The 21646-nt window shown below is 37.8% G+C and overlaps 2 protein-coding genes and 1 long non-coding RNA gene across 4 annotated transcripts in view; 1 reads left to right on the plus strand and 2 right to left on the minus strand.

Moving 5' to 3' along the window:
* The first annotated feature begins 263 nt into the window (after positions 1 to 263).
* On the plus strand, positions 264 to 12963 carry CCNE2 (cyclin E2). Of its 2 annotated transcripts, none has more exons than XM_061439334.1 (12): positions 264 to 368; positions 1384 to 1423; positions 1520 to 1616; positions 1697 to 1750; positions 2671 to 2822; positions 3729 to 3864; positions 5961 to 6107; positions 7216 to 7311; positions 8962 to 9096; positions 10098 to 10209; positions 10903 to 11060; positions 11457 to 12963. In XM_061439334.1, the coding sequence occupies exons 2-12, from the start codon at positions 1410 to 1412 to the stop codon at positions 11568 to 11570; spliced, it is 1215 nt and encodes a 404-aa protein (XP_061295318.1). In that variant the 5' UTR covers positions 264 to 368; positions 1384 to 1409; the 3' UTR covers positions 11571 to 12963. The 2 variants fall into 2 exon arrangements, with proteins under 2 accessions (XP_061295318.1, XP_061295320.1); XM_061439336.1 differs by having other exon boundaries at positions 348 to 376.
* LOC133260708 (uncharacterized) lies at positions 1670 to 7220 on the minus strand. The gene is made up of 2 exons (XR_009740936.1): positions 6700 to 7220; positions 1670 to 5597 (listed from the first exon to the last, which is right to left on the minus strand). It is a non-coding gene; the product is annotated as an uncharacterized LOC133260708 (long non-coding RNA).
* The window catches only part of INTS8 (integrator complex subunit 8), a 45930-nt gene continuing 37172 nt past the window's right edge, over positions 12889 to 21646 (minus strand). The window contains exons 21-27 of the mRNA XM_061439333.1: positions 21445 to 21563; positions 20093 to 20196; positions 19294 to 19344; positions 16965 to 17038; positions 16826 to 16890; positions 16612 to 16655; positions 12889 to 13088 (exon numbers count right to left, since the gene is read on the minus strand). Of these exons, the coding sequence (XP_061295317.1) occupies positions 12972 to 13088; positions 16612 to 16655; positions 16826 to 16890; positions 16965 to 17038; positions 19294 to 19344; positions 20093 to 20196; positions 21445 to 21563 (574 nt within the window). The 3' untranslated portion in view covers positions 12889 to 12971. The remainder of the gene's footprint in view (positions 13089 to 16611; positions 16656 to 16825; positions 16891 to 16964; positions 17039 to 19293; positions 19345 to 20092; positions 20197 to 21444; positions 21564 to 21646) is intronic.

Genomic DNA, 21646 nt, shown 5'->3' on the forward strand with positions numbered 1-21646 from the left:
AGAGGAGGGAGGGAACAGAAACGTACTGGCGGGAGATGACGAAATCGAGCGGCGGGGAGCAGGGCTGAGGCGGCGGCGGAGGAGCGGAGCCCTCTTGAGAGGGTCTCTCCTGCCGCCGCGCCGCGCGGGCAGGGGAAGGGCAGGGGGCCGCGGTGAGCCAGCCCTGTGGGCCCTCGAGCCGGGCGGGCGCGGACGGAGGCCAGGGTGCGGCGCGGCGCGCGCCGGCGGGTGGCGGGCGCGCGGGGGAGGGGAGCGCGCTGTACGGAGGTGTCAGTCTGCGACGCATGCGCGCGGGGCGGGCCCGGCCTGGCCTATATATTGGGTTGGCGCCGGCGCCAGCTGAGAGCCGAGCGGTAGCGGGTCTGGCGGTGAGGAGGTGCCGGGCGCAGGGCGGGATGCGGGAGGAAAGAAACCCCCCCACCCCTACCCAACTCCTCACCCCCGGGTCGATCCATCTCGCGGGCGGGAGCCTGGGGGGCAGGGAAAGCGGGCAGGGCTGAGAAGCAGGCGTCTGGGGACGCCGGGTTCCCGCGTTCCGCGTCCCTGTCAGGACCCTTGGCAGGGGACCTGGGAGGTGGCAGGGGATGGAGGGCTGCCCCTAAGCGGGAGGCCCGCGGAGCAGCCCCTCCATCTCGGGGCTTCTCTGTGCCGCCCCCATTGGGGGACCTATCCCCTCAGAAGAGAGGGTCAGGATCTCCTTCACGGGGAGAAAAGTTCCCAGAGCCGACCGGTTTCCCCACACCACCCCGCTTTCTACCCCACCCCCACCCCCACTTTTTAAATGGAACTGCCTTTTCTTCGTCCTCATCTCCCATCTGGAGTCGGGGTCGCAGTGCCCCTCCAGGCGGTGGGCAGGGGCCGGCGGGGCCGGGAAGGAGGGAAAGGAGACTGAAGGACGTGACACAAGTTCCCTCCGCCCCCTGCTCCCCCGCCACCGCCGCTCTCCAAATTGGCGCGGAACCGGCTTCTCCTCAGAGTCTCGCCTCCAACAACCCCCCTCTCCCCGCGGCTTGTGCAGGGTGGGAGGTGGGGGAAAGTGGGGACGCTGCCCAGGCCCCGCTCGGAGTGGGGGGTGGGGGTCCGAGGGAGAGGGGTGCAGGACGCAGAAAAGATCCCATCTGCTTCCCTGCGCGTTCTGAGTGGCTCTGAGGGAGCTTTGCAAAATGTGTTTTGAAGACACTCCCGTCCGGGCTGTACCTTGAGTTGAGGGAATACAGGCATGTGTCTAATAAATCATGCGCTAATACAGTGCAGAAGTCATCGGGGTAAAATGGCTCGGGTCATCTCCTGAGGAACCTAGGTGTACGCCTCTCACTGGCACTTGGAGTATGTATGACCACGTATTTGACTCTGGTTTTTCCTCCCCACCCCCGCCCCCCCCAGAGGTTTCCTTCACCTGAAAGAAGAGAATGTCAAGACGCAGGTAACATTACTTATCTTGAAAATATGTTTCAAAGTTAGTTGCTGCCTTTGAGACGAATCACTTTCTAATTAAACTTCCTTCTTAAAAACTCTATAGTAGCCGTTTACAAGCTAAACAGCAGCCCCAGGCCAGTCAGACGGATTCCCCGCAAGAAGCCCAGATAATTCAGGCCAAGAAGAGGAAAACGGCCCAGGTGAGTTAAGGAGGGGAAGAGAGGAGAGAGAAAATTCCTTGCTGGGACCTTAGTGTAACCATGACTTTTTTATTTTCCAGGATGTCAAAAAAAGAAAAGAGGAGGTCACCAAGAAACATCAGTATGAAATAAGGGTAATGCAGAACTGGGCAGGGTTTGGGGGACACAAATGCGGGACAAAAGTAAAATTGTGTTATTGCTTTGACGTAGGAAGATTCCTCTGACACTTTTAATGCCCCTAGGGGTCAGCAGGAAGGCGCTTGTCTTTGGGTGGTTTTTATGTCCCTGAATCCTACTACAGCTGCAGAGTTAAGTTTGCCTTGACGCAGCTGGTTCCTCTTTGTAAATCCCTCCCTCTAGGAGCTGCCTGGTGCACCAGGGCCCGCCTAATCTGTCCAATGTAGTGCTCTTTGTTCCCTCTCTGACTATAGTGGAGGGTCCTAATAGTGCTCCTAGGGCATAAATAGGATGTAAAGTCGGTGGCAGACTGGCACCCAGCCCTTTGCTATCTACTCTGCCTATGTGTTGTACAGAAAACACTGTAGAAATAGTGGTTCTCTTTGAAGCCAGCAGTGACAGGAGAAAGGGCCCTTTAGATATTTAGTAATTGTTTCTACTTTCAAGGTTCTGCCTTCCTGTATTCTAAAGTTTAAGGCCTGGAACAGGCCTTAAAGGAGTGGAGAGAGTGGGGAAGTGCCCTGGACACTATTGTTAAATATAGAGGGAGAATTTTATAATATTGAAAGTGGTATTTGACTACAGATGCGTTTTGTTGTTCTCCTCTCCCTCAATACTTAATGTCTTGTATTTCCAGAATTGTAATTTGTTGTCTAAAACATCCTGTTACTATTTATGAACACTGATATGAGTTATAGGGCTATTAAATATGAATGTCAGCTTAAATTAACTAGACTGTCAGCACTGTTAGCTAATGATGGTGTTTGGGGGAAACTATAGACTGTTTAGAAGTATTAGCTTTCATTTAGAAAAGATCTCAGACAAATGCTGGTTTCTTACTGTACAAATATATTCTTGTTTTTTTTTTAAATAACAGAATTGTTGGCCGCCTGTATTATCAGGGGGGATCAGTCCTTGCATTATCATTGAAACACCCCACAAAGAAATAGGAACAAGTGACTTCTCCAGATTTACAAATTACAGATTTAAAAATCTTTTTATTAATCCTTCACCTTTACCTGATTTAAGGTAAGAAAAATTTCAATAATTTAATGTCAAAGATTAAGATTTACTGATGTGATATATGGTGCTATTTTGAGGGTTTTTTTGCCTTCATTATAAGATATAAAAACTTGTAAAAACTGCTTATTTTAAAACTAGTCTTTAAGCATATGTTTTCTGGCAGTAGTCCTATTGCAGATGACATAGGTATTTAAAACATTGATTGTGTAACATTATTTTCATTGCTTGCTGAAGACTGTAAGCCTTATCAGAACTGAATCACCTTTTTAATAGAGTTTAAGTAATTTATGTACATTGTTAAGTTGAAGTATTTTAACATGTACAGCATTTTTGATAGATTAGCTCCTCTTATTTCTTACCAAGATTAGTTATTAAGGTCTGTACTTTTTTATAGTTAATGAGTAAGAGGTACAGCTTATATAAAATATGTAGTAATTTATACTTGGCTTTAATAAGCAAATTAATGGACTCAGATGTTTAAACTCACCCATCTTCGTTTTGTCCTGTCCCACCTAATTCCCACTGCAGGGTACTGACAATCTGTTTGGAGGTGATTGAGACTATCTCTACTGGGATCATATGTTCTAAATATTTACTTTTTTAGTATTATTCTCGATAAGACACAGTTATCTTAAATCGGTGCCTTGGTAAAATATAAGTAAATGGGGACTAGAAGGCCTTCTTGCTGCTGCTGCTAAGTCATTCTTGAAATCTGTCAATTTAGATTACCATAGTCCAAGTTCTTTGTATAATTTCATGTTAAATAAATGGTTTCTTAAAGTAGCAATTTTTCCTAATTTAAGAGCTGTTCCTTCCAAATTCTAATTCAGTGTTTGGAAGTTCAGTTTACTCAATGTGAAACAGGTAGCTGTATATTATGTAGATCACACAATATTTTTCGCCTTTCCATAGCTGGGGATGTTCACAAGATGTTTGGCTAAACATGTTAAAAAAAGAGACCAGATATGTTCACGACAAACATTTTGAAGTTCTGCATTCTGAGTTGGAACCACAGATGAGGTCAATACTTCTAGACTGGCTTTTAGAGGTATGTTCTAGCAGTACAAATTTCCTTTTTCTCTGTATGATGGGAAAGTATTTAAACATAATATGCTTTCCATGTGCCCTAATGGTATATTACCTATTGTCAGGAGCCCTTTTGTTGTTGTTGTTTAGTGCTTATTTGGCTGTACATGGTCTTAGTTGTGGCATGTAGATCTTCAGTTGCAGTACATGAACTCTTAGTTGCAGCATGTGGGACCTAGTTCCCTCAAATCCCTGCATTGGGAGCACAGAGTCTTAACCATTGGACCACCAGGAAAGACCCCAGGAAGCATTTTTTGGGTGCTGTTCACCAGCAGATGATACCAAATGATAAGAGTAAAATCTTGACACAGCCACTATATCCCATACAACCCAAACACAATTTAGAAATCCTGGTATCTGAGTATTGCTGTGTACTAGGCACTGTTCTAGGTGCCAAGGATACTCGAGATGAACAGAATTTGACAAGGTTTTGAATTCTTTCGTGCAAAGTGAAAAGCCAGGACTAGGCTTCAGACCTCAGAAGTCCTTCATCACCAAAATCAAATTATGATTTGGAATCCTAATTTCTATATCCTAAATGATAAGGAGGCTTTTAATATCCAGTAGCCCTAAGCCCTCAAGACTCCGTGTAACTTCCTTTTATTATATTCCTCTGTTCATTTCAGAAATAAACTGTACCATTAAAGAAATAATTAGTGATCCAGAAGTCCCTAAAAATCTGTGCCAGAATGTTTATGCTCTCTTAGGCCCCATATCCTTTCTGGATAATAATTCTGAAAGAATCTCAAATTATTATTGAGGAAATGATTACCTGTATTGATAACAAACTGATTTTCCCACAATCCTTGGATATTTGCTCTGTAATTTCCCCGTTTTGTATAGAGACGGTGATCTTTAAGGGGGAAGTACCACATGGCAGAATAGATCTCAGAAGCTATCAGAAAAGTTCTTACGAGTACAAAATGTTGTCCTTCTGAATCTGGTCATCTTATTCCTTATTCTGACTAGAAGGGAAGATTATATTTCAATCATATGTGTACAAGACTGTAGTTGATTTCTGACTTTTTCTGAATATCTATTGATCATGAATGCAACTTTTCAGCATAATTTGTTGATTTTATTTTTCCTTTTTATATTAAATTGATTTTTATTCAGTGGTTGTCTTATAATTTATCCCTATTTTCCCTTAAATATATGATTACATATACAAAACCAAATAGAAGATAGTAAGTCAAATCCAGCAGAGCACTAATCTCTACTCTGTCTTAGTATATTCTTTCAGTCTAGGAATGCAAACATGGTTCAACATTTGAAACTCTATTTATAGTTTAAGGAAGAAAAATCATAAGGTTATATATCATGGATGTAAAAGGTATTTTTTGAAATTCAATATACATTCCTGATTTTAAAATGTGTAATTAACTAGGAATACATTTCCTTACCACGTTAAATGTTTATTAGAAACACGTTGATGTCTATCCCTGTTTCCTCCCTACTTCATGAAATTATTTTGAGAATTAAAAGCTTTCCCTATATTGTGGAAATGACAGATACTACTTATTAGTGATAGTAATAGTGTAACACTAGGGGAACTCCCATTACAGTCAGAAACAAGGAATACAATAAAAATTTTGACTATCACCAATGTTATCCATTTCAGTTTTCTTCTTTACTTCTTAAATGAGGTAAGAACATTGAAGAAACACCGCTGTCATTTTGTAGTTAAATGTATATCTAGAATGATGAAAGGAATCACTTGGAACTATCAGAAGACAAACTAAGCATCATGAAAACACCCACTCATTTATCATCAATAAAAATTAAATAGGAAAAAAGTTCTTATCAATAGTTAGCAAAATGTACCTGGAATAAACACATTAAATCCATGTGGGAAAAAAGCCTATGAAACTAATTAAGAGTCAGTGAGGATGGTAATAGATTTATTTATCCTGTTAGCACATGTTAATTTTTTCCTGCATTTGTGATTTGGTATCCTAAAAAAGTTGGGTTTCAGAAAACTCTTTAGTATGCTAAGAGGAACTTTGTAATTTGGAGAAATTAATGGAATAATATTTAAATGTTTGGATTCTTGTCTAGGTATGTGAAGTATACACACTTCATAGGGAAACATTTTATCTTGCACAAGACTTTTTTGATAGATTTATGTTGACACAAAAGGATATAAATAAAAATATGCTTCAACTGATTGGAATTACCTCATTATTCATTGCTTCCAAACTTGAGGTAAGCTCTCAGAGTTTATCCCTAGATATATTTACCCCAAACTCTTAAATTATAAGTCTCTGGTTTGATTCTGGAACTAGAATCTAGGTGAAATGTTCCATGACTCACTGTGCCAAACAAAACCACCAATGCTGTCTCTATATACCTAGTTATGGTGCTTGGATTCAACAGAATGGTCTCTGAAACCTACTTAACCAATCAAATGCAATAAATGCTATGTTCAGTTAGAATAATGATCTAAATTCAGCCTAATATTTCTGTATCTGATAATAGTGCCAGGGTAGAAGGAAATAACTTTTCTGCCTGAAATCTTTTTTCACATAGTTTCAATCTACTTTTCTTAAGTTCAACACAGATCATTAGTAACTTCATCTTATGTTTTCAAAGCCTGTACAGTTTTGAGAATACGGGAGGGACTGAATCATGCATTAATTTCCTTAAGTGTATTTTTCTTCCACATTTTGTCTTTTGAGGTTTACGGGCTATCCCCAAATTTTACAATTTTATATTTTCAGTATCTCCTTACCTGGAATAATACTCTATGTTTCAAATATTTTTCTAGACTTAATCTTGATCTTTAGCCTGTTCTCACCTGTGGCAGGCATCTCTTCTACTCCTCTGATCATTCTGGTTCTTGTTCTCTGAACTGTTAAGACAGATCTGTCATCAACAAACTGCACAAATTATTGTTTGACTAACCATACTTTTGTACTAGAGTAAGGTTAACATTTTAAGTTTCTAGACTTTGTTGAGTATCCTGTTTTAGTCTAGTATGCTAGGCAGTCCTAAAACAAGTTTGGCTTTCTGTTTTAACCAGTCACTGAAATCACTGGTTAAAATACTCTAATTGTTTATTAACTAAGATTTTAAATCAGTTCTATAAAAATCTTTCAATCAATACAAGTTGGCTAATTTAGATACCTAGATATGAAAAATATCATTAAATGTAAGGTTGCTTTGGCCATCATAGAATTATTTTATAAAGATTTATAATCACTTTGTGAAGCTTTTAAAAACGAAGCCTAGATGTGGTTTGTATATGTGTATATATGTGGTTTGTTTTAGTCTGTCTCAACTGTGCTTGATATTAATTAAATCCATTTTAAAGGAAATCTACGCTCCTAAGCTCCAAGAGTTTGCTTATGTCACTGATGGTGCTTGCAGTGAAGAGGATATCTTAAGGATGGAACTTGCTATATTAAAGGTAATAATATCTTTATAATTTCTACTTGCAATTTAGTAACTGTAGTTTACTAAATCTCAAAGACTACAATGTAAGTAGTGAAAACTGAGGTTTTAGTATTAGGATCCAGTTCTAAGATGGGAGAGGAATTTGCTTAACCTGTAAACTATTTTTCTGCATCTTTTAAATTTCCCTATATTGAGAATATTATTTGTTAATTTAAAAGTGTTTAACAACATTTTTAAAACTTATAGGTAGCACAATATGTGTACTAAATGAATCTCAACAATGATTCTCAAATCTTAGTTGTTTTTCCACTTCCAGGTTACTGCCTTTATTTCTTCTCTATATGTATGGCAAGGGCTATTACTAGAAGGGTAGGGGAGAGAAGCATAAAGGTGTTTAATTGGGCCTTGAATTAGAAATTAAAGGGTGAATGTTAGCTACTAGAAAGTATGTTATGAAATTTGAGCATCATGGCTTTATAAATAGGACACAGAGGAGAACACAGTATAACTTTCATTTGTAAGTTATCTATAAACTATATGCATTAAAATATAAATTACAAATTTGTTGTAAAATATTTATAAACATTCAGATTGATAGCTCTATGTTAGAATGTGATCTTGTTGGCATGCTGATACTGTTCTTTTTAAAAAAATATTATTGAAGTGTAGTTGATTTTCAAATGTTGCTAGTTTTAGCTGTATAGCAAAGGTGATTCAGCTTTATATATATACAGACACACACGTTCATATTATTTTTCAGATTTTCTCCCATTGTAGGTTATTGTATTAGTATAGTTCTGATATGTTCTAATAATAAAGTTATCTAGATTCAGACTTCAAGTATAGTGTATGCATACATGTATGCTAAGTCACTTTAGTAATGTCCAACTCTTTGCAACCCTATGGACTGTAGCCTGCCAGGCTCCTCTGTCCATGAGATTCTCCAGGCAAGAATACTAGAGTGGGTCGCCACGCCCTCCTCCAGGGGATCTTCCCAACCCAGGTCTCTTGCATCTCCTGCATTGGCAGGTGGGTTTTTTACCACTAGCACCACCTAGGAAGCCCGAAGCACACTGTAAGAAGGATATATAAAGAGACGATGGAATTCTCTGGGTGGTCCTACAGGCATTAAGACTCTCTGTTCTATCCTAACTATTGTAGACTTATAGGTAAAGTCCCAGGGCTTCGTGGAGGGAAAGATATCATAAATTAGGATTTGTCTTTTTTTTTTTTTAACTTTTACACTTTGAATAGAAGCCACTGGAGATCACAGAAAGAAAGAAAAAGTATAGAATCAATTCTTTGAAGATTTGAATGGAATTAGCTGTGGAGTCATTGAATGCAATTAAAAGGGCAGTTTCAATAAAATAGAGAACACTTTTGGAAGACAAGGGGCTGCAGGAAATGAGAAAAATAGGAATGAAAAATAGGCCCAATGAACTTTGTAAATAAAGATAACTGGAGTATAATAAAGGAGTCTATATCAGTAATAGACTAAAACACAAGCCACTTTAGATGGTAAGATACCTATAAATATTTCCATTAAAATAAGAAGAAATAAGCCCAAAGAAAGTTTCTTAAAACAGCTATTTAAGGAACTATCCATATAATGTGGTGTATATATAACTACACTTATTAACAGGCATTTTAATTTCATTAACAGGCTTTAAAATGGGAACTTTGTCCTGTAACGGTCATCTCCTGGCTAAATCTTTTCCTCCAAGTTGATGCTCTTAAAGATGCTCCTAAAGTTCTTCTACCTCAGTATTCTCAGGAAAAGTTCATTCAAATTGCTCAGGTATTGATATTTTTATTGTTTATATGCTAATGTTATTAATTACAGGTTTTGTTTAGTGTATTTCTTTAGTGTTAAATAGGCTATACAACAAAATGACAGCATACTGAATTAAATTCACTCCTTAACTGACTAGAACAAAGCTCCTGATGCATAAAATTCTGTCCCAGTATTTACATTGCTAACTGAAAATTGTAGAAAAGTTTTTAAACTTGAGTTTAAATACATCATGAGCACTTTTCACCAGGAGTATGAATGAGGTAAGACAGTTAAATACCTTTTTGATTTAACAGAGAAATATTTTTTGGCCAGTTGTTTCAGGTTTTAAATGGTATAAAATTATTGCAATATAATTATCGTACCATCTTGTATTTGAATATACATGGAATCTACTTTACATATTGGAATTAAAATCACCTAATTTAGTTATACCATTGTTTAAAAATTTAAGTTTAAACTTTCCTAGGCCAGTGTGTAATAAATATTCTAAGAAAGTACAGGAGGAGGGTACTATTCTTTCCTGCCTGCTTCTCATAAGTAGAATAATCAGAACTATAAAGGTCTGACTTCTTAAAGACCTTTTCTAGGCCTTAACTCTCTAGCAGCTCCCTTTTTAAAAACATGAGGGAAAGACAGTCCTCATTTCATATTTTTTGTGTTCTGAAATACTGGAGTTCCACAGAAAATACTTTCTCACTTATCTTTGTAAATTCTGTTTCCTATATCTAGAACATTCTCTCTCTGGCTACCTCCTCTGTTAAGACTGATTTAAGCAGAGTCTTCCCTGCTCTGGATCAGGGCACTATAGAATATGCATGCTACATTGTAACAGTCCTTTACTTGTCTGTTAACAAGACTGGAACTTCCTTTGGATGGCGGTTTATTTCTCTTTGGATGCCTGCAGTTTTAGCAATTCTTGGCTTATGCTCCACATCATAAGCACTCTAACATGCTAGCTGTCTGATGACATGTGGTACTCCTTCTTACACTTTTTCCTCTGTTAGCTTTTAGATCTGTGTATTTTAGCCATCGATTCATTAGAGTTCCAGTACAGAATACTGGCTGCTGCTGCCTTATGCCACTTTACCTCTATTGAAGTGGTTAAGAAAGCCTCAGGTAAGACCGTGCTTTTTGTTCTTTTCTTACCAATTTACAACTCTTGAAGGGACTATTTATGAACTTAGCATCCTGCTAAACAAGACTTTAAAATTTTAATGGAAAAAAGCAGTTTAGCAATTATCTTCCCTTCTATTATAAGTAGTTTCTAATCCAGTGTATATCCACAAGTAAAAATTAAGGTTGGGACGTCCCTCGTGGTTCAATGGCTAAGATTCCACGTTCCTGATGCAGGGGCCCAGATGCCTCCCTGGTCAGGGATCTAGATCCCACATGCTGCAACTAAGACCCGGGGCAGCCAAATAAGTAAATATTTTATTTAAAAATGAAGTCAAATGGAATTTAAATCCATTTGAAGTTAGTCAGTGTGATTACAGCTCTGCCTTAAGTTTTTGGGTTTTGACAGTTTCAATTCCCTATGTAGCATGTACTGGAAAAAGCTCAAAGTCTTTTTCTCCCTCAAAATAGTCACATTATAAACAGTTTAAGAGGAATAATCTGTTTTGACTTGCTAAACTTGTTGATTTTGGTTTATTTTATGTGCTTGTTTTGGTTTCCTTTTTACATGAGTTTTTAATTAACTTGAAATTTTGAAGCACAAGCAAATACAGTAATCATGTTTCTGATATAACAGAAACATATGTATGTATTTTTCTAATGATACATGTATTTTTCTAACTTTTCTTTATCTAGGTTTGGAATGGGACAACATTTCTGAATGTGTAGACTGGATGGTACCTTTTGTCAGTGTAGTAAAAAGTACTAGCCCAGCGAAGCTTAAGATTTTTAAGAAGATTTCTATGGAAGACAGACACAACATACAGACACATACAAATTATCTGGCTATGCTGGTATGTTTCTTGTATTTTTTGGTCTATTTGATAAGGCATTGAAACTGACAGTAAGGATACTAATGGAATATTTCAGGCAGTTATATAAGATAGTAAGGGGATAGAAAGTTCCAGTGAGGACATTGATTTCAAATGTAGAAAACCTAATAAAAATTAGCTTTGAAGTCCAATCAAGATTTGTTAAGTGTCTCAAGATAATACCAGTACTCCAGCTATTTTAAAAATACCTGGTCGCAGGCAGTTAATATTGTTGAACCTCTAGAATATAACTAGTCACAGTTGTAAAGACATAAAGAGACCATTACATTAAGCCTAAGAGTCTGGTTTGACTTTGTTTTATCATATCAATGCTTTATCTTAGCTGTTAATCTCTACATGATTTCTTCACATGTATAGGATGAAGTAAATTATGTAAACACCTTCAGAAAGGAGGGACAGTTGTCACCAGTGTGCAATGGAGGCATTATGACACCACCGAAGAGCACTGAAAAACCACCAGGAAAACACTAAGGAAGTTAACTGAGCAAACAACTTGGAACTGATGAAGTGCTGCACAGCACCTCATGGAACTTAACTACTTACGTTTTACAGGAAAATAGTGCTGTGACTGTCCTGCCAATTCCCAAGTTTCACTGCCATTCTTTGATTTAAAAACCACTTAAAATTGGCACTATGGAGGAAATATATTTAATTCCCATGTTAGCTGTTTAAAGAAACAGCAGTACTTGTTTACAAAGATGACTTCATTCCCAATACTGGCTGGATAAAAGCCAGCCACGATTTATGCCATAACAAGTCTTTTGACCCAGTGTTGCTATGTTTATCTTGATAAACTAGGAATTTCATCATTGGAATTTTCAACTAGATAACTGTTACCTTAAAGGGTGTATTAAATGATACAGTACTTTGAATCTAGTTTTTAGATTCTCAAAATTTATAAACTCTTAACTAGTGCAATTTGGTTCTTGAAAATAAAATTTAAACTTGTTTACAAAGGTTTAGTTTTGTAATAAGGTGACTAATTTATCTATAGCTGCTTTAGCAAGCAAGCTATTATAAAACTTGAATTTTTAAAAAATGGTGAACTTTAATCTGTTTGACTATTTTTATTTGCCTTGCTATATGTAACATTTTTAACCAGTAAAGCTTAGATGAACATGGTGTTTAAACTGTACTCTGAACAGTGGGAATACCAAAGAAGTTATAAACAAGATAAATGCTGTGGCTCCTACTTGGGGCTTTGACATAAAGTTTGCTTTATAATAACTCTTTGTACATCACAATTGGGGCGAAAAACTTAAGTACCCTTTCAAACTATTTATATGAAAAGTCACTTTATTACTCTAAAAAAAATCTTTAGGGTTATCTTAATTTAGTGTGACTAAGGCTTTATTTATATTTGCAAAACTGCTAAGGTCCTTTTCAAATTCTTACATTATGAGTTAAGGACAGTGTCAAAGTGATAAAGCTTAACACTTGACCTAAACTTCTATTTTCTTAAGGCAGAAAAGCAGTAAATGTATACTGACTCCTAGAAATCTATTTATTTAAAAAAGCAACAAAACCTTGACATAGAACTTACTGTATATAGCTACTCTTAAATATTCTAGTTTTTTTAAAAATGAAATGTCAGCCTCAAAAGTAGATTAGAAAATTATCCTAGATTTACTAGTTTATTGTTATTGAACATGTGACTCTTTTTCCTTGGAAGAAATTATAAATTTAAGCTATTGTTATGGTATGAAGTCTTCTGTATAGTTTTCATTTTTAAACTAATATGTTTCAGTATTCTGTCTGAAAAGAAAACGCCACTAAATATGTACATATGTATTATATAAACTTAATCTTTTAATACTGTTTATTTTTAGCCCATCATTTAAAAAATAAAAGTTAAAAATTGTAACTAACTGCTTAAAAGTAAAGTTTCGCCATTGCTTGGAGAAACTTTTTTTTCCTTCTCTGCGCTGCCAGCTGTAACACTTCTTCTGGGTTGCTCGCATTCAGTTCTGTCTGGCCGATGGCTTTGATCTTCCAAAACAGAAAAGTGATGTTGTTAGAGGTCTGGTCAAAAACAAAGCTTTGCTAGTATACATAATATAAAACTACCTATTTGCTAACAACAATAACTGAACCTCTAATTGTAGATGCTAAGAGGTGTAGAAGAAATTAAGACTGGAAGCACTCAAGGAAAAGACCAATTACTATAGTTTGTGGAATTATATTCAGAATATTAAGTAAATTCATTTAAGTTTATCTGACTAAAAATATCACTAAATAAAGTCTGCATGTAATCTGACATATTTTTAAAAGATTCTAAAAAATAATTCAAAAAAATAAAAATTCATGTTTGGGGGCTTCACTTTCTATATATATGTAAAAATAGCTAGTTGCTCAGCACTAAATATAGTGACCCATCTCTTTCATGATTAGAAAGAAATACTTCAGCCTGATAAAAATCTATAGTAGCATTCTGCCATGGAATGTTTTGTGAGAGCATGTTTTAAGATCTTAAAATTACTTTTAAAGAAGTTCTAAGTTTTTTTTTAAAAAAAACCAACAGACTATTTGAAAGGTAGCCTGAAGGAAGCCAAGACTATTCAGAAATGATCATCAGGTTAGTGGGTAGGAGGACTTGCTAATAATGCTATTTCAATATGAAAGAATGCATGTGAAAAAACCTAGTAGTGGGGAATAACTAGAGTTATTTCGAACAAAATATCCTGAAGACAACTGGCTAAATAAGTCCAAAGTATAAGACAGAAATCGGACAGAGAACAAACTTACGGATAACAGTGTGGGGGGGATGAATTTGGAGATTGGGACTCACATATATACACTACTGCGTATAAAAAAAAATAAGAACCTACTGAATAGCAAGGAAACTACTCAGTGCTCTGTGATGACCTAAATGGAAAAGAAATCTAAAAAAGAGGGAATACACATATAACCGACTGACTCTGCTGTACAGCAGAAACTAACAGAACACTGTAAAGCAATTATATCCCAATAAAAATTTTAAAAAGACAGAAATTGGAATAGGAGGCAGATATCTGAGAGAAATAACACATCTTAAGTGGGTAGTGGTCAAAACCATAAGTGGATGAGGTTACCTAGGGCAATCATGAAATACCCAAGGACTAACTTCTTGACAAAAACCCAAGTTTCGGGGTAGATGGGAAAATATCCACAAAGAAAAGGCTGAAGAGTCAGGGAAAAGAACTGAGTTAAAAATGGTGTCAAGGAAGCCAAAGGAATAAAGAATTTCAAGGAAGGAAGGAGGTGTAAACAATAGAATAAAGACTGAAAAGTATTCACTACCTTTGGCATTTGGTGTCCCTTGAAAACAGTGGGGGATAGGAGAAATCAAACTGTACTGGGTAAAAGAGCTTCGAAAAACTAGGCAGAGGGGACAGAAAGAGAGGCACAGTCAGGAGACGTTTTTATTAAGGATGAAATAGTTTATAGGTTTAATAGGAGTGCTTGACAATATAAGAGGGGAGATAACCAACTGAAAGGGATAGAATGACTGAAGGGATAGAATCAAATGCATAAAAATGTATCTTCATAAAGGAGTAGCATAAACATACTGAGTACAGTTGGCGATTATTTCAAAGGTGGAAAGTAGGGATCTGAAATAGGAATTTGAAGCTGGCACTCACAGGGCCATAACTCCCAAGACTATAACTTTCACAAGGACAGGAACTGATCAGTCTTTTTTTCTTGTCTACTTCAAACACAAGGAAGTTACTGAAGATGGGAAAAGCAGAGAGAGGACAGAGCTTAATAGGGCAAAAATCTAAAATATTCCCTAAAAAGAAGGCAGACCGCTGACTACTGGCAGGTGGACAAAAGAAATCAGGGGCCAACTAAGGCTGCAGGCCATGGAGTACACAAGCCAGTGTCTGCGGTACTCCAGGCCAGTAGGAAAGAAGGCAGGTTGGGAAAGGGTTGACAGACTGGGGACTTGGTCATGAAACTTGAACATCTCATGATCATGAGAAATATGAAAGTCAACAGGTAAGAAAGGGACGGATTACTGGCAGATCTTAATAGAGTAACTCTGTCAAAAGGCCTGACTATGGATACTGGAGGTTGATGAAGAATAAGGGGACAATGAAACTTGGAATGTTGGGGAGCTGGATAAGTCGATTATACATCTTTTGATGCATGCAGAGGAACAACTAGGTTAGCGTTTAGGTGAGCTAATGAGGTAGGTTTAAGCTTCCAAGAAGGGGCTTAAAAAATGATACAAGTAGAGGTAATCTGGAAATCTCATCAGGGTACTGAGAAATTTTCAGCATTACCTTCCAATGCTGGTTAAGTTGTAAACGAAACAATGAGTAGCTTCCAATAAAGTGGAACTGGCACTACATTCCTTGCCTTTCTCTTTTTTTTTTAAAGATGCTGTTGTCACTCTGTGGCCTCTAAATAATGGCCATACAGTTTAGTCCAAATAGAAAGCTTTAAAATATCAACAACCTCAGATACACAGATGATACCGTTCTAATGGCAGAAAGTGAAGAGGAACTAGATGGCCTCTTGAGGGTGAAAGAGGAGAGTGAAAAAGCCAGCTTAAAACTCAACATTCAAAAAACTAACATCATATCTGATCCCAACACTTCAGGGCAAACAGAAGGGGAAAACACGGAAGCAGTGAAATTTCATTTTCTTGGGCTCCAAAATTACTGTGGATGGTGACTGCAGCCACGAAATTAAAAGACCCTTCCTTCTTGTAAAGAAAGCTATGACAAACCTGGGCAATGTATTAAAAAGCGGAGACATCACTTTGCCAACAAAGGTCCTCATAGCCAAAGCTGTGGTTTTTCCAATAGTCACATATGGATGTGAGAGTTGGACCATAAAGAAGGCTGAGTGCTGAAGAACTGATGCTTTCAAATTGTGATGTTGGAGAAGACTCTTGAGAGTCCCTTGGACTGCAAAGAGATCCAACCAGTCCATCCTAAAGGAAATCAACCCTGAATATTCATTGGAATGATGCTGAAGCTCTAGTACTTTGGCCACCTGATGGGAAGAGCTAACTCATTAGAAAAGACCCTGATGCTGGGAAAGACTGAAGACAAAAGGAGAAGGGGGCAGAGGATAAGATGATTGGATGGCATCACCGACTCAATGGACATGAACTTGAGCAAATTCCAGGAGACAGTGAAGGAGAGAGGAGCCTGGCACGCTGCAGTCCATGGGGTCGCAAAGAGTGGGACACAACTCAGCGACTGAACAACAACAGGAAAATAATGATTTCTAGGAAGGTGACAACTGAGGAGAAACCTGAGCGAAGTTAAAAAAGAATGTTCCTGAAAGAGAAAATTTTACAGACACTTCGGTGGTGAATGTTCTTGGCATGCTCAAAGAATGGTAGGGGTACTGGGGTAGCAGAACTTAGCAAAGGGGAGTCGAGTGACTAGCTAGAGGTCAGGTCCCTCTCAACCTTGCAGACCACGGTAAGGACACCAACACTGTATAAGACAAGAAATAGTTTAGTATTAGGGAAATTAAGTATATCATTGAAGAACCAAAGCACAAAATAACTTACTGCAATTTGTCTTTTATCTGTTTCTCCTCTTTTATGATGAAGATCTAAATGAATCAGTTAAGAATAATAAATTTAATACTATTACATATCATGATATAGAGTCTCTGTTCTGTTCTTCATTTTTTATTTAGAAAATACACAATATTAAATACGTCTTTAATTTACAGAAAATGAACTGTTCTAGTAACACACACATATGTTAATGAAAGGATACAAGTCAAATATTCCAAAATGGTAACATCCCATATGTAGTCATAGTAGGAGTCCATTGCATCATGACTGAAAAACAGAATTCAGTTATTTAATCTTCCTTAAGCAGAAAATTTCAACTCTATTTTAAAAACCGTTCATACCTGTTTTGTTCCTGCAGTGATTTAAAGGCTGTTTTGTAGTCAATCTCTCTGAGGAACTGACATAAAATTGCCACCTACATAAACAAAGAATTAAAAATGGTTTCACATACTGAACGTATGGTTGCTGTGGGGAAGGGATAGTTAGGGATTTAGGGAAGGTCATGTACACACTGCTGTATTTAAAATGGATAACGAACTACCAAGGACCTAGTATACAGCACGTAGAACTCTGCTCGATGTTACGTGCCAGTCTGGACGGGTGGGGGCCTTAGGGGAGAATATATGTACAGCTGAGTCCCTTCACTGTTCACCTGAAGCACCACACCACTGTTAATCAGCTATACCCCAATACAAACTAAAAAGGTTAAAGTTTGGGGGAAAAATAATGACTCCTGGTTTTGCAGGGGTAGTTTTTAATGATTCTCATGTCCAGAATGTATGCTTTGTCGCTCAGTCGTGTCCAGCTCTTGGTGACCCCACAGTCTGTAGCCTGCCAGGCTCCTTCCATGGGATTCTCTAGGCAAGAATACTGGAGTGGGTTGCCATGCCCTCCTCCAGGGGATATTCCCAACGCAGGGATTGAATCCTACTCTCTGGCAGCAGGCGAATTCTTTACCATCTGAGCCACCAGGGAAGCCCTATGTTAAGAATATATTCTCTAACTTAAGAGGCCTTGCAGATCAGGCTGAATAAATCAGCTCGTATGTATGGAATCCATCCAATTTTAATGGTAAAAATCCTTACATGTGTCTGTCTGCCCAATATTTTCTTCACCAGTAACTTAAATCATAACATTTTTAGAGCTTTACCTGAATGAGAGGCTGGCAAAAAGCCGGTTTAGAAAATCAAAGGGAATAGAAAACTGACCAAAGTGTTAAATGTTCAAGGACATACATCCAATGGATGTTCCTCCAATTAGGCCTTTCACAGCTGGCAAGTACAGAAGCTCATTTGGGCAACATGTAAGCTGCCAGTCTGCTTAAGATTAAAGACAGATCCATTTCAACCAGGTATGTAGGTCATAATGCTGATCTCTTTCTTAAATATTTATAGAAATTTTAAAATTATTATTCACATACCAAAATATGAACCCTTTCAGAGTATAAAATTCAGTGCTTTTTACTATATTCACAAAATTGTACAACCATCACCACTATCTAATTCCAAAACATTTCATTCCCCTACCCCAGGGGAAAAACTCCATATCCATTAGCAGTCCCTCTCCAGTTCCCTCCCACCTCCTCTCCCGGTCTCTGACAACCAATAACCTACACTGACTCTACCCATTTGCTTATTTTGGACATTTCATATAAAGGGGATCATACAAAACAAAGCTTTTCGTAATCTGGCTGTTTTTTCACTCAACATAAAACATATAGGATTCATCTCTGTTGCAGCAAATATCAGTACTTCATCCCTGTTCGTGGCTGAATAATATTCCACGATATAAATCTACCAGATTTTGTTTATCCATTCATCAGCAGATGAGCATTTGGGTTGTTTCCACTTTTGTCTATTATGAATAATGAATGTGCTGTGCTACAAACATTTCACATATAAATCCTTTTGTGGATAAATGTTTTCAGCTTTGTTGGTTATATACTTATGAGTGAAACTGTTGGGTCATACAGTAGGGAATTTGATGTTTACTTTCTTGAGCAGGCAGCAAACTGTTTTCCAAAAAGGCTGCCCCACTGTATATTCCTACCAGCCACATGAGGGTTCTAATTTCTCCACAGCTTCACCAATACTTGTTTCTGTCTTTCAATTACTGCCTCCTCATATGTGTGAAGTGATATCTCATTGTGGTATTGATTTACGTTTCCCTAATGATTAATATGGAACTTCCCTGGTGGCTCAGATGGTAAAGAATCTGCCTGCAATGCAAGAGACCCAGGTTCAATCCTTGGGTCAGGAAGACCACTGGAGAAAGCAATGGTTATCCACTCCAATACTCTTGCCCAGAGAATCCCATGGAGAGAGGAGCCTGGCAAGCTATAGTCCATGGGGTCACAAAGAGTCAGACATGACTGAGAGACTAACACACACACAGTGATTAACGCACATATCTACTCTTAAATATTAGATATACTTGAGAATGGCTTTTCTATTTATAAGGTTCAAAGGCCAATGTTTTATAACCCACACTTTCATTTCGGTTAAAATTCTGTAAACTCTTAAAAAAAATTTAAAGATCATGCCAAATTCTTAAATGCCGTAAATTTAAGGAATTATGACATGGAAAATACTTCCTAGTGCAATGCCTTGTATTTACTATAAACTCTAACTTACAAGACAAGAGACCAACATCATAATTTTATAAACTAACCTGTGTGTGGCAATTCAGCAAAGAACAGCACTTTATCATTCGTTTTATTACCTATAAAAACAAAATTCTCATTATTTTAAAAAACTAATTGATAAGAATTGTAACAAATGTTCCACTCTGACGTGGGATGTCAATCACCAGGTAGGTTGTACATGTGCAGGGATAGGAAGAATAGAAGAACTCTATTATTTTTCACTCAATTTTGTTGTGAATCTAAAACTGCTCTAAAAAACAGAACTTCTAATTTTAAAAACCTAATTATTAAAAGATTTTATATCCTATTTAAGTCATTATTGTAAGTATTAAAAAAATACCATTTATTATATTATGATATTGGCAGCCTAAGCAGTAGAGCATATTGGGAGAAAATGAGTAAAATTTGAGATTGAAGAGACAGAATCAACATTAAAGGTTGAGTGGATATTGGTGGAAGGATTAGAAAAGAAAAAAGGATGACAGTCAGGGTTTATGCTTGGTCAACTCAAAGGGCAAAACAAAGCTGACTAAAATTTCAGTGGGGGTTTATGTTTTTGTTCTGGTGTGGGAAGGTCATCAGGACAGACTGGTAGAGTAAGATGCTGAACCAGCCCTGGAGAGGTTGAGTTTGAGGTGTTTGGGAAATCAAATCAGCAATGGCTTTGGGCACGGGAACCATGAAGGTGGTCTGACCTGGAGCAATCAATCCATTTGGGAGTTACCACCACATTTATGGAAAAGAAGAAACTCAGGCAAAATGAGGCCCAGGAAAAATAATGTTTTCAGACACTTCAGAAGAAAGCAAGCGCACAACAACTTTTACCTGGTCTGTATAAACATCTGGAGGCACAGCCTTGTTAAAGAAATCAGAGCACACAGCTCCCGCCTGAAGGTAATAGTGAAGAGCCGCTGAATACTGATTTGTTGCTTGAAGCAGAAAACAGAGATAAAGATTATCTGTCATTAAATATGCAGCTAAAAAGACAGGGCCTCTTTTGTGAAGGGTCAGGTATTATTACTTCATGTGCGACAAAGCAGATTCAAACCACAGACCTAGGGGTGACGCTTAGCCAGGGCAAGAATGAGAAAAATTGGCTTTATTATTTCAACCACTTTAAAGAAGCCCTATATATAGATTGTTTTCGATTAGCCAAAATTTTACCTCAGATTTCTTGTCAAACTTACTAGTGCAGAACTTAGTACTTGGAGGCATATATTTCCCAAATGCCTATACTAGAAACAGATCTTATTTTTCTGAGACAGTTTAGAATCAGAAAATTTACTCTGAATAAAGATATTAAGATCCTGAAAATAAATTCTTTGCAGGGCTATGGTAACCATAAGCATTAAAGTTGGCAATTATTGGGCTTCCCTGGTGGTCCAGTAGTTAAGATTGCGCCTTGCAATAATGCAGGGGACACCAGCTCCATCCTGGATCCACGAAGATCCCACATGCCTGCGAGCGACTACGCCCAGGCACCACACACCCACTGAGCCTGAGCTCTGGAACCTGTGGGTCACAGCGACTGAGCCCACGTGCAGCAACCACTGAAGCCCCCAGGCTCTGGAGCCTGTGCTGTTACAAAAGAAGCCCGAGCACTGCAACTGGAGAGCAGCCTCTGCTCTTTGCAAACAGAAAAGCCCTCAAACAGCAACGAGGCCCAGCACAGCCAAAAACAAAGACATATTTGTTAACTGGCCATTGTTTGTTTCAAAAATAATCCAGAAGAAAGCAAGGATGATGCAGGTGAGGGTACAGATGAAATAAGACTGGCCCTGAGTTAATTACTGCTAAAACTGGGTGGCAACAAATCTCTTCCCATGAACACAAATAATTATCGAGTGCCTGGACACATTTTAGAACCTTTAAAATAGCAATTGTGCAAACTAAATTTTAACCTCCTAAGAATGTTTTACCAACTTTTCAGATGATCACTTACTATGGGGGGAAAAAAAAAAAACAGAAAAAAGGTGGTCAACATAAAATTAAAAACATCTGAATCAAAGATTCAGAAAAATGCATACATATAACAGTTACTCTCAATTTCATCTTGGAAGAAGATTTAGAGAATGTCAAAAACAAGACTCAAGTTTAATAAAGTACTGTAATAGTAACATATTTATTTTCACTTCTAGAAGAGCTACAAACACAAAGCAGTGATACATGTCACTTACCAAAATAAATGTCCGCCTGAATAATTAACCAGGAGTGGTTGTTTGGGTTTATACTGAGGGCATACCGAACTAGCTCTTTCACTGTGATCGCTACAGCTTCAAAATCCACTGACTGGAGGCTACAGGAAAAACAATACACATAATTTAGGAGTCAACTTCACAAATCTATACACACATTTATTAAAACAAACAAACAAGAGAG

This window comes from Bos javanicus, chromosome 14, assembly GCF_032452875.1.
Source record: "Bos javanicus breed banteng chromosome 14, ARS-OSU_banteng_1.0, whole genome shotgun sequence".
NCBI lineage: Eukaryota > Metazoa > Chordata > Mammalia > Artiodactyla > Bovidae > Bos > Bos javanicus.

What these genes read in the sequence shown, in the direction of transcription:
- CCNE2 (XM_061439334.1), top strand. An exon ending in AACATCAGTATGAAATAAGG is followed by an intron (nt 1,751 to 2,670) that starts GTAATGCAGAAC and finishes TTTAAATAACAG; the next exon opens with AATTGTTGGCCGCCTGTATT. An exon ending in TCATTGCTTCCAAACTTGAG is followed by an intron (nt 6,108 to 7,215) that starts GTAAGCTCTCAG and finishes TCCATTTTAAAG; the next exon opens with GAAATCTACGCTCCTAAGCT.